Source organism: Aotus nancymaae, unplaced genomic scaffold (assembly GCF_030222135.1).
Source record: "Aotus nancymaae isolate 86718 unplaced genomic scaffold, 86718_ANA_hifiasm-v0.15.2.pri h1tg000011l, whole genome shotgun sequence".
NCBI classification, from domain to species: domain Eukaryota; kingdom Metazoa; phylum Chordata; class Mammalia; order Primates; family Aotidae; genus Aotus; species Aotus nancymaae.
Genome location: NW_026988422.1, coordinates 42,327,056 through 42,343,936, shown reverse-complemented (window position 1 = coordinate 42,343,936; position 16,881 = coordinate 42,327,056). Strand labels below are relative to the sequence as shown.

Below are 16,881 nucleotides of genomic sequence, written 5' to 3'. Positions count from 1 at the left end.
CAGACCTTGGGCATGCGTGGGTACCTAGTCCACAGAGCATGCGGTGGCCCGGGGTCCGGGACCCCAATGCCCAGGCGCCTCCGTGTGGGCCGTGTGCAAGTGGGGGTCCAGCTTGCAACTCCCAACCCTCGCGTCCGGCGGTATCCGCGCCCTGGGCCGCCGGGACCCCGGCTCCTCTGAGGCTGCCAGCGAGGAGTGGGGAAAAAGTGGGGAAGTGAAGCAGAGCGCCCTGGAATGCAGCGGCCCCGCGCCTCCTCCCTTGCCGCGTGGACTAGGCGCTAACGACACCAGAGGCTTGCGGGGCCAGGGATGGGGCTGGCGCCGTGGACACGGGTGGCGCCCAGGCCAGTGCAGGGGGTGCAGTGGAGACGCCGCGCGGAGAGCACCGCAGGGCTTGCCACGCAAAATCCATGGTCAACCTGCGCCTTTCGGGCTTGCCAGGGTGTGCTGCATCGCACGTGTTTAGCAAAGCAGGCCCGTCCATGGCTAAACGAGAAAAAGTATTCGATTTTTTTTCTTTTAAATAGAAATGGGAGTCTCACTATGTTGACCAGGTTGGTCTTGAATTCCTATCCCCAAGCGATCCTCCCTCCTCCGCCTCCCAAACTGCTGGGATTACAGGTGCAAGAGACCATGCAGGGCCCAAAAGTATCTATCTTTTGAAGAAGTATGGAGGTAATCATCATGGGAAGGGTCAGAGTTTTATTGGGCTTCTTTACACTTACCTTCTTGTTTGGTACTATTTTGAGTTTTTACTACTCTTGAGGGTTGTGGGTAGGTCAGGCCTCAGTTGGGACCAGCTGGAAGGTGGCGAGTTGGCAGCCTTCAATGCCTTCAGAAGCCTGGTCAGTAAAGGAGGTGAGCATTGGCCTTGGGGGAGTGACAGCAACAAGGGCCTGGGCAGAGGCAGCCCACATTCCCTGGACACTTCCCCAGGCCAGCCCAGAGCCTACCTGTGAGAACCTCCATCTGGAAGCAGGGTCTCTTTTTCCCCCACTCCTGCCCCAAGTGGGGCTGCCTGGAGTCTCTAGGTCCTGCCCACTGCCCAGTGCTTCAGCCCTTCATCAGCCCACTCTGGGGGTGCTTCCTCCTCCTGGGTCCAGCAGCTTCACTCTCATTAAGAACAGCATTTACCAAACCCCTACTGAGGACAGAACACTTAATATTCAACATGATCCTGACAGGTTTTTTTTTCAAAGGTGGAAAACTTGTGGCTCAAAGGCGTTAAGTAGCTCAGCTCTAGATAGTAGTAAGTGGCAGAGCGGGGATCTGTAAGTGGCAGAAGGGGCCCCCTTTCCTGAGCCTGGGTGCCTTTTGGCTCTTGGCCCTCCCTTCAATCCTGAGAATGGTTTGGAAGCCCTAGACATGCCTATCTATGCTCCAGTGCCTAGAAGTCCCATCTCCCTGTCCCCTGGGGCTGGCCTGTGGAACCTTAGAGAAGGCAGGCTGCCTTTTGGCCCTGTCTTAGCGCTGCCATTCCTTTCAGTTCCTTAACACCCTCCTTGCCAAGGGAGCTCAGTAGTCCCCACTTGGGTCAGGGAAATCATAAAAATAATCTGAGCTGGGGGTTGATGGCTTCTAGGGCTGCTGGATCAAAGCCACCTATAGTTACTCAAGGAACAGTCTCCCTCCTGGAAAAACATGGCCAGGGAAAAGAAGGTGACCATCGTAGCACCCTTCTTCCTTCCAGTTGCACCCCAGGTGGTCAGCTTTCTTCCTTCTCAGAGATAGGTAGCAAGTGGCTGCCCCACAGCACCCAGATCCTGGAAGATAAGCAAGCTGTTGTCATCTGCCTAGAACCCCTGCTCTCTAGGCCCCACTGCTCCCATCAGTTAGATAATGGGAGTGCTTTTTGTTTTTGTTTTTTGAGACATAGTTTTTGCTCTGTCGCTAGGTGCCAGGCTGGAGTGCAGTGGCGCGATCTCGGCTCACTGCAGCCTCCACCTCCCAGGTTCAAGCAATTCTCCTGCCTCAGCCTCCTGAGTAGCTGGGACTACAGGCGCGCACCACCACACCCAGCTGTTTTTGTATTTTTAGTAGAGACGGGGTTTCACCATGTTGGCCAGGATGGTGTGGATTTCTTGACCTTGTGATCCACCCGCCTTGGCCTCCCAAAGTGCTGGGATTACAGGCTTGAGCCACCACGCCTGGCAGATAATGGGAGTGCTACGGAGTAGATGAAAACCTCATTGGATGCATTTGCAGGGTAAGCAACCTCTCTGCCACTAGAAGCAGTCTTGGACATGGCTCTTACCATTGTGATTGTCATCTCTTGCCTTCTTAAAGGGTGTAGAAGATCCAAGATCTTCTTGCTTCGTAGCTACAAATGTGTTCATAGAGGTTAGAGACACAGCCTCAGGCACTGGGGATGGGGAGGACTACAGATCTCCCCAGCATGGGGGCATGAAGGAAAATCAGTGTTTCCTCCATAGCCACACTCAGCCCCTGGGCACCCCCTTCATACTCATAATGGTCAGAAGATAGGAAAGCAAAGGAACTATGCCTAGGCCAATTTAAAGGTGAAAGGAGCTGGTCAGTGGCTCATGCCTGCAATCCCAGCATTTTGGGAGCCTGAGGTGGGAGGATCACTTAAGGCCAGGAATTCAAGACTCTGTCTCAACAGAAAATTTTAGGCAGGTGAGATGGTGCATGACTGTAGTCCCAGCTACTTGGGATGTTGAGATGGGCGGATCACTTGAGCCTAGGAGGTTGAGGCTGCAGTGAGCTGTGACTGCACCACTGTACTCCAGCCTGGACAGCAGAGACCCTGTCTCAAAAAGGGGGAAAAAAAAAAAAAAAAACAAGGCTGAAAGGCCCAGATTCTCACTAGGGTTAGGCAATATATCCGGGGTCTACTTAGCTCTGTTAAAGCTTGTTGGTCTCTTACCAAGATAGGAAGTAAACCAGGACAACTGGAGATTTCCCTGAGTCTAGGCAACTCTACCCGAGAGGCTTGGGGAAACCAGGCTGCTAAAGAGTTGACAATGGTAACTTTCACTTTTGTGGGCACAGAGAAGGAAAAGGAACAAGAGAGGCTCTCCTGGACTTTCAAAACATGGCTTTAAGAGTTGCCACTCAGGATGCAATCCTTAGACTAAATCTGATCCCTTTGTTAAAATGGCATAAAGTTTATTTACAATATTGGTACAGTTTGAGTGACAAGTCAGGACTTCACAAAAGCAAAAACAATTTTTTTTTTTGCTATACATTAGATCCTTGGCCAGCAAAAACAATTCTTTTTGAAGGGAAGTGGCAAGTGGCAGGCAGTAGACTTTCCCTACACCCGCCAGAAACAAGACAGGCAAACAGACCTTTATGCATTATGAACTAGGCATATGGACACTGGCCTTTTTGCTTCTTGGAGGAACTAAAAAATGCATAAAACCAGCTTGGGTGCTGCACCTTCAACACCGAAACCATAATGTGGAGGGAGAAGGGGCCCACTGAGGCAATTCCCTAGCACAAGAAATAGTATGAGCCACCAAGAAATCCTAGTTGGTGGGACAAAGCCAATGTCTTCATGCCTGGCCAAGATCTTGGTTCAGAGGCCCTGCCTCAGCTGAGACTGGAGACAAGTCCTGAGTCTTGATCTCAATCGCTACGGAGGCTACTCAGGTGAAAAGTTACCTCTGGTCTTCTTTGGTTGGCTTTTCTCCCTGCTGTGTGCTTTGGTATCTCGCGGTGGTTGCAGCAGCTGCGTGTGGGGAGGTGGTGGCAAAGTGGCTACAGTGTGATGCAGTTTTAATAAAAATTTTATTACACAGCCATAATGTAATCAACACTTCTCCAAATCCAAATGATACTAAATACAGATCTACATGGTGGATCAGAATGACTCCAGCAAATTATCTGGATTCTATAATTTTATGTCTTTTAAAACCAGAAATCAAAAAAAAAGTCCAAGTTCATCACGATAGGAGAGGTCCCAGCAGCTCCAGGACTCTGCTGGAGTCCAGGCAATGTTAACAGTCTGTGATTCCACATTTACACAATAGTCTATAAAGAGTTTCGGTCAATGGACTATTCAAGTATGTATGATTTAATGAGTCCATCACCACTCCTTTGCCCAACCAAACTGTGTCACAGCTACCACACAGCTGTTACAGTCATATTTAGCAATTTTACAGTCACAATACTCCTTTAAAACCGTCCATTGCTGCTTTTTTTTTAAAATAAAAAAATGTAAACTAAGTTAAAGCGACACTGAGGCTCTACTAAACCCAGAAGAGTTACCAAGTTCATTTTTATGTTTAAATACAACTTACAAGTCCATGATTTCCCATCATCCCCCTTTCTTGTACAAAAGCAGGGTGAAGAAGTACAAAGCAGAGCTTTTAAGATTCCTCTCCTGTGGAGATCAGGAGCTCTCAGCTGTTCCTTTAGGTTAGTTCTCGGTATATATAGTCAGCTGTACTTTGTTCTGAAAAGATTTGTTAAATGCCACTTTTATTTACACTTGGAGCTTTACACCTGAGAATGATTATCAAGCAGTCAGCTTATCTCTTTTCAAACATTTCATAAAGACATACACACCTCTGCTGGCTTCGCCCTAGCTGCACAACAATATATATGCTGACCATATATATGTATACACACACACAAAACTGCACATGCTTGAAACATTTGCAGCCTAATTCTTTTTTTTGAGATGGAGTCTCACTTTGTTGCCCAGGCTGGAGTGCAGTGGTGCAATCTTGGCTCACCACAACCTTCACCACATCCTCCACTTCCCGGGTTCAAGAGATTCTCCTGTCTCAGCCCTCCGAGTAGCTGGGATTACAGGCAGGCACCACCATGCCCGGCTAAGTTTTGTATTTTTAGTAGAGACGGGGTTTCACCATGTTAGCCAGGCTGGTCTCAAACTCTTGACCTCAGGTGATCCGCCCTCCTCGGCCTCCCAAAGTGCTGGGATTACAGGTGTGAGCCACCACGCCCAGCGCAACCTAAATCTTTTTGTGTTTGCTCTCCACATTCATGGTGAGTAATTATCTTCAAAACAAAACAAAATGTAATTCTTGCCAAAACAGCAAAACAGAAACACTAGGAAGAGGCTGGTATACTGAGTGAGGAAAAGAAGTTCTATGTTCAGCCAAGAAGCTGTGGTCTGCACCCACGGGATGAGCAAGACATTCTCTGCCCTCCCTGGTATGTGGCCATGGACTTCCCTCCCCCACGTGCCAGGACACAGCCTGCAGCTCAGGGGGCTAAACTGGGGAGTTTTCTCCAAAGTCAGGAAGAGATGGGGAAGAGCAGGTGGGGATGGGGAAGTTACACAGCTACAGCAGTCAGGCCCGTTTAGTAAGAAGAATCACATTTAATGAGTTTCTTTCTTGCAGTTTCAGATGCTTAAGTACAGCTGAAAAAAATCTGAAACAGCTATAGACCCATGACAGACTGATACAAAGAGTACTGCATTTTTAAAAAATGATAAAAAAATCCACACACTTACACACACACACATACACACTCTCGCTCTCTCAAATTAGATCCCCCCCCACCCAACAAATGTACACTTTTTGGAAACTAAACTGGTTTTGAAAACCCTTCTTCCAAAAAGAAGGGCACAAGAGAAAGATAAAGGAAGGAAGAAGGACTGCAGGTGCCCAATCCCACTCCCTCCACAAGGTCAAGTGCCGAATGTTCAATGGGTGGGCCAAGGCAGTCTGTAGAGACCACCCTGTGCTGCTGCTATCGCCCCAGGGGCTCCAGCAAGATTCCCAACTCCACGGTAATACTGAATGCGTGCAGAGTGGCCAATGAACTGCGCAGTAAAAAAAAACAAAAGGCAAACACAAAATCTAAAGACATGAATAAAGCCCAAGAGAGCCCAGGCCCACACTGCGTGGGGCCCTGGGGGGAGGGAAGGCTGGTGGAAGATGGTGTGCAGACAAGGGAGGTCTATACAGCAAATGGTTTATATTACAGATGACTGGCAGTTTAGAGTCTCTTCCCAGTTCAACAGCTGCTCCAGCCCAAAGAGGCTAAATCAAAGGAAAGGAGGAAAGGTAGGACACTGCGATGGGGCATGCAGGGTCAGAAGCAGCAAGCTGGGTGTGATCAAATAAGCCCTCGTCGTTTTTTGTAGTCTTCCAAGTTCAGAGATCTCCTTGGAGCCCCATCCTTGGCTGGTGGAGCCTTGGAGGTGATGGCCAAAGCCTTTGACTCTGTGGCAAAGAAGAGCAAGTTGGCAGCTGAGGTCCCACAAAGTCCTCTTAGTCCCGTGCTTCACTATGGTAGGCAGCCTCCTGACTGTGGCCCTATTCCTTTTCACCATACCTGCAGCCTGTATTGGCCTGGCCTGTGGATGTCAATGAGCCAACATCCCCATTTCTTCCCTAAAAGTGGGCTTCCTTGTTACCCCAGAGAACCATGGATCCAGCTGGTCCTCAGCCCTCACCACCGCCCCCCACCCTCACATACCTGAGCTGGGAACTTGTAAATCAATCTTCACATCAAAATCATGTACTTTGAACAGATCTTCTGAGAGGTCACTGGCTGACTTAGAATTCAAATCTTTATCTTTGCCCTGACCCTAGAATGTGAAGAGGAAAACTAATGATAACAGCATAAATACAAGTGGATTTCAAGCAGCAGCAGCCACTAATGGTAGAAAGCTCTTATCTGAGTTCATTAGATTTTCCTACTAAGGCCCCCTTCTGATTCCTTCTCTCAGAGGGATGACAGGAGAGAACAAGAACAAAGAGCTTTCTCTCCTGAAGGCTAAAAGCACAGAAAAGAGGGCAGGCTCATGTCTGTGGTATGCGGGTAGAAAGGGTGGGCTTATAACAACAGGTCACTTCCTGACTTAATATTTCAAAAGTCCTGAGACCAGTTAGACTCCAACAGCAAAAGACTTAACTTGGACAGAAAATTGCTTTTTTTTTTTGAGATGGAATCTCGCTCTTGCCACCCAGGCTGGAGTGCAATGGGGCGATCTCGGCTCACTGCCACCTCTGCCTCCCAGGTTCAACCAATTCCCCTGCCTCAGCCTCCCGAGTACATGGGATTACAGGAGGCTGCCACCATATGCAGCTAAATTTTTTTTGTATTTTTAGTTGAGACGGGGTTTCACCATGTTGGCTAAGCTGGTCTTGAACTCCTGACCTCAGGTGATTCGCCCACCTTGGCTTCCCAAAGTGCTGGAATTACAGGCATGAGCCACTGCGCCCAGCCAGACATTTTCAACAAGCTTTCACTTTTACAATGTCTGATCCTTATGTTATCTCTCCTCCTGTGAAGTTGGCAGGATATATAGTAGTATCCTTATTTTACATAGGAGAAAAGGGGATGCTGAGGGCTAAAAGCCAGGTGCCAAAGAACACACTCAAGGCCCTAGGTAAGTAGTGGTGTTAGGTTTAGTATTAAGGTTATCTGTTGATTATATTTGCAAATAACTGGGATGGAGAAGAGACTCCAAGAGGGATTCCCTGTTCCTCAAGGTGGAAAAATCAAGCCCAAACTAGACAAGGTGCTTGTTCGGTGTCTGAGCCAGTAGCCTTGCTCAGCAGGCAACAGGGTGGTACCACACTTGCCTTGCTCATTTCCTTTGGAGCATCTGGTAACACTCCAGAACCGTATTTTGCATTTAGCTGGGCCAAGATGGCAGCTTGAACAGCTGGGTCTCTGGACTGAAAAAGAAAATAACTTATTTTAGAGATCGTTTGACACTCACAGAGTCCTACTGCCAGATTCTTTCCCACCTACCAAACTAACATCACAAGCACCACAGCAGACCCATCAGCAGCTAGTGGGGTTTTCCTCAAAGCAGCAAAAAAAAAAAAAACAAAAAGGCAATTAAAAGCTTGAAAGCCAAGCCCAGCCCAGCCAGGCCCTAGCTAAGGGACACATTACTAAGGTCTGGAGCACCATAAACCCACCCTGATATGGGGGTCAGTCACTAGGTTTCTATAAATCCATGCCATGTTTTCACTACCTATATGCCCTACAGCCAGATAAAAAAGGAAGTATCCAGACCCCAGAGCTTCAGACAAGCAAATCCCAGCTAAGAAAACATTATTTTTAACTTCTTTATTAATTTCCTAATGGAATTCATTTTACATCCTAGAATCTAGGTCCTGACTAAAACGTCCTCTTTCGGCACTCACGTTAGAAACGATGGTAGGCTTGCACTGCCGCCGGGTAAATGGATCCATCTGTTGGTTTTTCATGTTGTGACTTTCAGCCTGAAACAGAGAGCATGCACCACAGAACTGTACCTCCACCCTCCTCCTCTCATTCACCATAAGCTCACAGGCAAATAAGTCTTTGCAAGGGACTGGAAAAAAAAAATGTCTATTATCCTTTTCCTTTTAAAAAAAAAATTTTTTTTTTTCCAGATGGAGTCCCACTCTGTCGCCCAAGCTGAAGTGCAGTGGCGCCATCTCAGCTCACTGCAACCTCGGCCTCTCAGGTTCAAGCGATTCTCCTGCCTCAGCCTCTCCAGCAGCTGGGACTACAGGCACAAGCTACCATGCCCGACCAATTTTTCTATTTTTAACAGAGACAGGGTTTTACCATGTTATCCAGGCTGGTCTCAAACTCCTGACCTCAGGTGATCCACCCAGCTTGGCCTCCCAAAGTGCTGGAATTATAGGCATGAGCCACCAAACCTGCTAATTTTTATTTTTTAGATGGATTCTCATTCTGTTGCCCAGGCTAAAGTGTAATGGCACAATCTTGGCTCACTGCACCCTCTGCCTCCCAGGTTCAAGTGAATCTTGTGCCTCAGCCTCCCAAGTAGCTAGGATTACAGGTTTGCACCACCACGCCCGACTAATTTTTGTATTTTTAGTAGAGACAGGGTTTTGTCATGTTGGTCAGGCTGGTCTCAAACTCCTGACCTCAGGTAATCCACCCACCTTGGCCTCCCAAAGTGCTGGGATTACAGGCGTGAGCCACCACAACCAGCATATTACTCTTTTCCCTTTGAGAATACCAGAGTAGATATGAGGGCAACAACCAAGAAACAGAAACTGAGAAGAAACGAATACCTGTGGAGTAGATACTAAGGGTGAGAAGAGGTAGGACAGGGCAGAAGACTTCTGCTTTTCATTATGATTTAATATATTTTATCGATGTATGTGGATATACAGAGAGAGTATGTATATGTTAAGTGCATATGTTATTTTAATAATTAAAAAATAAACTTGGGCAAGATATAGAAAAGATGTCATATTTTATTAATTAACTTTGTTTTAGTGATTCAGATAAAGTTTTCTTACCACAAGGGCCTTCTCAGACTCTACAATGTTCCACTCCCGGTTCCGCTGGTTGATGTAACTATGGGGTGAGTAAGAGGGATGAGTCAGTGACTGTGAAAGGAGGGAGGGAGGGAGGGAGTCACTGAGCCCTGAACCCAGTTATCTGTGGGGTCAGTACAGCACAGAGTGTACAGGCCACAGGCTTGCCTGATAATTTTGGCCAAGGTCTATGGGCCAAAAACAGGCTCTGTAACACACCTGATAGCGGATATGTTCTTGGTCCGCTGGCGGTCCAGGGCCTCTGCTCGTTCCTCCAGCTCATTCAGCTGATCTTGGATTTGTTTGGCCTTGTCCTGATCCCCCAGGTCCTCAGCCATGGCCTACACAGAGAGATGTGTGAGTTCTTGGCTACAACTGGCTCTATCTCAAGTCTCCCCTTACTTCCAGCACAGGCAAGTTATCTCGTGGTGAACACAGGACAGGAGATGTGGAAGAATATTGCAGAAGTACTTTACAAACACAAGATATAATTTATTTTATAGTAGTGCACAGTACAGTGGGGAACACCTTCCCATATTGCTACCTGGCTGTGGGTCCCTGGTGGCAGTAGAACCCCAGGCCTCATAGGGTGGCTAAATCACCATAACAAGGCCCACCCCAACCCAGTGTGAAGAATGGAAAATCACCTGCCACAGGTGGCCCTGACAGTGTCATCTGTCTGTTCAGACCAGTGTTGAATACTACCCCAGGGTCTATTTCATTACGCAGGAAACTAAAGTGACTAGAAAGTCAGAAGACTGGCACACAGAAGATCAGTTTGAATTTAGGGAACGGAAAATGGTCAAGGAACGTTGCCCAGGTGCCAAGAACACACTGTGTTGCTTATAATCGAGCCCAGAATTTTCTCCCAATCCTGCCACCACTAACTTGGCAGAGGATGAACAAGTTTGATTTCCACATCTCCTTACAGGATGAGGAAAGAGGCTCGAGTACAAATCCTTACCTTTTCCTTCAGTAGCTGAGTCTTCTTCATAGCGTAGTTGGGTGGAGCTTTTCTGAACCTTTCTTTCTCTTTTACAATCTGTACCAGAGAGGAGATACCAGCAGTGAGGTATTCCTAAGCTATTTTTGTAGATAGGCTAAGTGAGCCCATTTTGGACTCAAACAGCTAGTTACAAGGGGGCTGCTCTTCCTATAGCAGTGTCATGCCCCAAAGAGAAAGACAGCAAGTTCATTCCAAGGGATACTATGCTGCTTCCTGGGTCACGGAGATTCTTCTGGGACAGTCTGAAGGAACATGCACCAATAAACAGCAGCAGCCCAAGGGCCTGGCAGTGTAAGGCTAGCCACTGTCCAAGAGAACAGAGATCAAATAATTTTACCAAGATGTTTTGGAGAAGGAAAACTCTTGAAGGATCAAGCCTAGCAGAATACAGATCCCTGAACTCTAAATACACTTTAGTGTAAGTAGCCTCATTTGCTGTCTCATCTGAACTCTGAATACGCTTTAGTCTATGTTAGCCTCATCTGGACATGAGAATGGATAGAAAAAAGCTCGATGAACTATAAATAATAAGGTAGTAATATTAGTATTCCCTCATTTTCATGCATAGCTAAAAATATCAAGATACAGGGAAATAAGAGGATCATGTTCTTCTCTCAACACTGATTCTTGATGAACCTCCAGGCTCTGGGTTACCAGGTTTCTTACCTCTTCAATGTCCTGATCATTAAATTTATAATTAAGAGCTTCTTTAATAGATAATTCCTTTTTATTGATTTCATCTAGAGTGGGCAACTGCATGCCAGCAGAGAACATCTGGATCAAAAATACGATACAAGGTCATTAGTAAGGGATTTTAGAAAGATATTTTTCTCAACGTGCATGAACAACTGCTAGGTAGTCTCTAGTCACATACCGCTTCTTTCCACTTCATAAATTCACTTTCGGTGAATTCTTGGTTTGAGACAAACTCTAAACGGAACACGCGTTGGTCATTGCCATGCCTACATAAAAGAGAGAAAGGATCTCCAAGAAATGTGCATGTTTACTGTAGTACAAGCAAAGTAACCTTACCAGACTGTGTACTACCTGTATCTACCTATTGCAGTGGTTCTCAATCCTAGATACCCTATAAAATCATCCCAGGTTGTTTTGATGGGCAGCCAAGATTGAGAATCCCAAAGCTAGTACTGGAAACCAAATGGGTTTGGTCAGCGTTTCAAAAGTCAATTTACAGTAAAATCTATTACAGTCAGCATCAACAATATACAACAGAGCTTGTGGTCGCAGCTCCTCAGGAAACTGAGATGGGAGGATCACCTGAGCCACGGAATTCGAAGCTACAGTGCACTACGATCACACCTAGAACAGTGCCTGGCACACTGTATGTCAGTAAATATTTGCTGAGTGAGTAACACTTTCATTTTATCGAAGAGGAAATGAAGTCCATAAAAATGATCTTTCCTTTTTTTTTGAGATGGAGTCTCGCTCTGTCGCCCAGGTTGGAGTGCGGCAGCACTATTTCAGCTCACTGCAACCTCTGCTTCCTAGGTTTAAGTGATTCTTCTGTCTCAGCCCCCAACAAGCTGGGATTACAGGCATGTGCCACCATGCCCGGCTAATTTTTGTAGTTTTAGTAGAGACGGGGTTTCACCTTATTGGCCAGGCTTGTCTCGAACTCCTGACCTTGTGATCTGCCTGCCTTGGCCTCCCAAAGTGCTGGGATTACAAGCGTGGGTCACTGCACCTGGCCTAAAAATGATCTTTCTTGTCACAGATGAGGTTAGTTATGACATAGAGCTAGAACCAGAAGCAAGGCTCTTGGCCATGCTTGCCAAGGAATGCCAGCCAGGCCTGGGAGGTTCTCTCACAACCCGAAATTTCCCTTCTCTGTGTCCTACCACTTCATACATCTGGCTCCCCATACAGGAGAGAATATCCTACCTTCCCTACAGACAATGATGGAATACAAGTCTCCCTCCAAGTACCTTGAAGAGATTGCATAAATAGCATTCACAGTAACAAGGAATATCATATAGGGAGAAGAGCAGCCCCCAAAGCTAGTGCCTGTATGAGGTGGAAGCAAAAGCTGCCCCGGAAGTGCCTCTTACCGTAGTTGCAGCCCTTTGTTTGTTCTGGTGCCACCTAGCTGGTAAACTTTGGCAGTTTCCACAACACCCGTAATCTCAGCAACCTAAGTGAGAGGACAGAGACACCAGTCAAAACCAGACTCTTCCAGAGCTTTCCATAGCACTCTTCCTTTGCCTCTATCTGATTGAGTGCTATGGAAAGCTTATTGAGTGCCGAGTAGAGCCCATAGCTGCCAGTGGTTCTGGGCACCTTTCTCAGGTTTAGAATCCAGATGGCCAAGCACAGGGAGCTTTGTGCCCAGGAGGAGCAAGTGCCAGCAGAAGAGGAGCCTGGGGAGCCCACTGGAAGCTTTTCCTCCAACTAATTCTAATTTATGAGGGATATATTTGGGATTTCACCAGTTGATTTTTATCAATCAAATGTGAAGACCATGTAGGTCAGTGTCTGTTGCCAAGCTTGTATGGCTGCAGGTCCTGAAACAAGGAGATAACACATGTAAAAACCAGACAACTCAAAATAAAACAAAACAAAAACAAACCAGGCTAGGCGCCGTGGCTCATGCCTGTAATCCCAACATTTTGCGAGGCTGAGGTAGGAGGATTACTTGAAGGCAGGAATTTGACACCAACCTGGGCAATACAGAGAGACCCACTCTCTATCAAAAAAAAAAAATTAGCTGGGCATAGTCGTGTGTACCTATAGTCCTAGTTACTCAAGAGGCTAGGGTAGGAGGATCGTTTGAGTCCAGGAGTTCAAGGTTGCAGTGAGCTATGATCACACAGCTGCATGCCAGCCTGCCTGGGCAACAGATCAAGACCCTATCTCAAACAGGCTGGGCGCAGTGGCTCACGCCTGCAATCCCAGCACCTTGGAAGGCTGAGGCAGGAGGACTGCTTGAGTCCAGGAGTTCAAGATCAGCCTGGGCAACATGGTTAAGATCCTGTCTCAAAAAAAAAACCGAGCACTTTAGGAGGCTGAGGCCAGAGCATCACTTGAGGCCCAGAGTTTGAGACCAGCCTGAGCAACATAGACTGTTTCTACAAACAATTTTTTAAAAATCCCAAAGTGGGCCGGGCGCAGTGGCTCACATCTATAATCCCAGCACTTTGGGAGGCCAAGGCGGGTGGATCACGAGGTCAAGAGATCGAGACCATCCTGGTCAGCAAGGTGAAACCCCGTCTCTACTAAAAATACAAAAATTAGCTGGGCATGGTGGTTCGCGCCTGTAATCCCAGCTACTCGGGAGGCTGAGGCAGGAGAATTGCCTGAACCCGGGAGGCGGAGGTTGCAGTGAGCCGAGATTGCACCATTGCACTCCAGTCTGGATAACAACACTGAAACTCTGCCTCAAAAAATAATAATAATAATAATAATCCCAAAGTGGTCAGGCATGGTGGCTCACACTTATAATCCCAGCACTTTGGGAGGTTGAGGCAGGCAGATCACTTGAGGTTTGGAGTTCAAGACCAGCCTGGCTAACATGGTGAAGTCCCATCTCTACAAAAAATACAAAAATTAGCCAGGCGTGGTGGTGCGTGCCTGCAGTCCCAGCTACTCGGAGGCTAAGGCATGAGAATCACTTGAACCCAGGAGGTGGAGGCTGTAGTGAGCTGAGATCATGCCACTATACTCCAGTCTGGGCAACAGGGCGAGACTCTGTCTCCAAAATAAAAAAAAATAAATAAATCCCAAAGTGTTGGTATTATAGGCGTGAGCCACTGTGCCCAGTCCAACCAGACCACAGAAGCAGTGCTGGAACCTACATAATAACCTGTATTAAGCTGGAGGGTTTTTTTTTAACCTCAATACAATTCCCTGGCATAGAAGTCACTTGGTATGCAACACGGAAACTTTTCATTGATTTTTCAAATGAACAAATCTTCAGATTATGTAACTCCCAAAGAACACTCCCTTCTCCCTTTTATACTGAAGTGGGGATATAGAAAATTATTCTAAATCCAAATCCACCAGCCCCTTGAGCTCCAAGTCCTCTTACTGGCGACAAGTCATGAATGATTCCTAGGCACCTCAAATTGTCACTGCTCTATAAGCACCCCACTTGGAGTCTACTTTCCATCAAATGCTGACAGAAGAGTGATAGATTTTTTCAGTAGCTCCTGCCCTCAGTTGAGACTAATTGTATTTAAAGCATAGACAATTGTCCAAGGGAAGAAATACCAACCCGGTAAACTGGTTTGCTGTTGTGGTTTCCAATGCCAATCCGTACAAAACATCCTGTGACGGTTTTGGCAAAAAAGGGCATGTGACACCAACGTTCTAGCTTATGCCGTGATAATCGAACCCGATTCAATTCTTCAGGTAAGGAAACTGGTTGGGATTTTGGAGGGATCTCTTCTTTCCTATGAGGAACAAAGGGGTACTGGAAAAAATGTTCATCATAAAAACAGAAAAATCATACCAACTTCTCAAAACTTAACCAAAATACACATGACTAGCCTAGGTGGAGAAACAAATGAAACACCAGGAAAGACTTGTAATAGAATCCTGTTCCTGACCAGAAGTGTGAGCTGCTTCAAATAAGGCTGCCATCTTAGACAACCCATCAGAGTATGAAAATGGGCCAAGCACGGTGGCTAACACCTGTAATCCCAGCACTTTGGGAGGCCAAGTCAGGCAGATCACCTGAGGTCAGGAGTTCGACACCTGCTTGACCAACATGGTAAAACCCAGTCTCTACTAAAAATACAAAATTAGCCAGGCATGGTGGCATATGCCTGTAATCTGAGCTACTCAGGAGGCTGAGGCAGGAAAACTGCTTGAACCCGGGAGGCAGAGGTTGTGGTGAGCTAAGTTCGTGCCATTGCACTCCAGCCTCAGCAACAAGAGCAAAATGCCATCTCAAAAAAAAAAAAAGAATGAAAGCTCCAGGCCAATTTGAAATTCCAGGCCCAAGTGAAATGTCCAGGCGTGCAGGCTAGCAGACAAATAAATAAGTGGGCTGATGTGCTGGGGAACTCAGTTCAGCAAACCAAAGGTAACCAAGTCAAAGTTAGTGGCCCACACATGGAGATTCTGAAACTACACCAAGCTCCTCCTCAAAACCCCACCTATCCTGCCTACTAGACCAAAATGTACAAGAGCTTACTCCTCTTCTTCATCAGATGACGACGTTCGAGATGAGCGGTCTGACTTTTCACTGGATTTGTCATCCTCTTCCTCCTCTTCATCATCAGAGTAGACCTCACTGGTTTTTAATGGCTGTTTTTTGGCAAGGAGCTCAGCTAGAAAGAAAGGAGAGATGTTTACCTAGGTTTTCTCAACAAGAAAATGAATTCATCCTTGAAAAAGAACTGAAAATGGAAGAGGACTCAAATACACAGCTCTGTCCTCTCTAGACTGGATGGTGCTAACTTGGGGTATATACAGAAATGAGTTAAACCACACAGTTAAAATTATTCAGGTGCCAAATATCAGGCCCTAATAGATGAAAAAAGGGCTGGAAGATTGATACTAAGTGGGCAGAAAGGGTCACCAACACTATTGAGAGTTCTTTTTTATGGCACTCAAGACACTTGACTCTGGGGAGGAAAGAGGGGGAAAGACTCATGATGACTTCAGAGGCTTCTGAGGAAAACTTCAAATACGAGAGAGGCTGAATCACCACTGGTACATCTACCAATGGACTGCTATGCAGCTATAAAAAAGGAACGTGGAGTGGGTGTGGTGGCTTATGCCTGTAATCCCAGCACTTTGAGAGGCAGGCGTATCACTTGAGGTCAGGAGTTCGAGACCAGCCTGGCCAACATGGTGAAACCTGTCTCTACTAAAATACAAAAATTAGCCGGCCAGGTGTAGTGGCGGTCACCTGTAATCCCAGCTACTTGGCAGGCTAAGGCACAAGAATTGCTTGAACCCAGAAGGCAGTGCAGTGAGCCAAGACTGTGCCACTGCACTCCAGTCTGGGTGATAGTGAGACTCTGTCAAAAAAAAAAAAGAATATGGCCAGGCACAGTGGCTCATGCCTGTAATCCCTGCACTTCAGGAGGTCGAGGTGGGTAGATTACTTGAGCTCAGGGGTTTGAGACTAGCCTGGGAAACATGGTGAATCTGCATCTCTACCAAAAATACAAAAAATTGGCCAGGAGTAGTGGCATGCACCTGTGGTCCTAGCTATTTGGGAGGCTGAGGTGGGAGAACTGCTTGAGCCCGGGAGGCAGAGGTTGCAGTAAGCTGAGATTGAGCCATTAACCTCCAGCCTCGGTGACAGTGAGATCCCATCTCAAAAAAAAAAAAAAATGAGCACTAACCACCCCCTACAAAGGAACACAACATAACAGTACATCCTGAGTCAGAAAATATTTCTTTTTGTTTTTTTCGTCTGGGCAGAAAATGTTTTTTAAAGGGCCAGAAAGAAAATATTTTAGGTTTGTGATTCATATGGTCACTGCCTCAATTACTCAGCTTTGCTATTGTAGCTATAAAAAAAACAGTCATAGATAATATGTAAACAAATAGGTATTGAAATTTCCAGTGAAATTTCATTTACAAAAACAGAAAGCCTGTTGCTGATGGCTGCTCTCTATAAAAACTCAGTAGTGATGTCTAAGATATACTGTTAAGTGAAAA

General features: G+C 46.5%; 1 protein-coding gene across 1 annotated transcript in view; it reads right to left on the bottom strand.

The window, feature by feature from the left end:
• Nucleotides 1–3,734: 3,734 nt before the first annotated feature.
• Nucleotides 3,735–16,881, bottom strand: part of RTF1 (RTF1 homolog, Paf1/RNA polymerase II complex component) — a 69,783-nt gene continuing 56,636 nt past the window's right edge. The window contains exons 7-18 of the mRNA XM_012462451.2: nt 15,401–15,536; nt 14,477–14,654; nt 12,315–12,397; nt 11,120–11,207; nt 10,912–11,019; nt 10,204–10,281; nt 9,459–9,580; nt 9,222–9,279; nt 8,106–8,183; nt 7,533–7,628; nt 6,421–6,532; nt 3,735–6,164 (exon numbers count right to left, since the gene is read on the bottom strand). Coding sequence (XP_012317874.1) covers nt 6,058–6,164; nt 6,421–6,532; nt 7,533–7,628; nt 8,106–8,183; nt 9,222–9,279; nt 9,459–9,580; nt 10,204–10,281; nt 10,912–11,019; nt 11,120–11,207; nt 12,315–12,397; nt 14,477–14,654; nt 15,401–15,536 — 1,244 coding nt within the window. The 3' untranslated portion in view covers nt 3,735–6,057. The remainder of the gene's footprint in view (nt 6,165–6,420; nt 6,533–7,532; nt 7,629–8,105; nt 8,184–9,221; nt 9,280–9,458; nt 9,581–10,203; nt 10,282–10,911; nt 11,020–11,119; nt 11,208–12,314; nt 12,398–14,476; nt 14,655–15,400; nt 15,537–16,881) is intronic.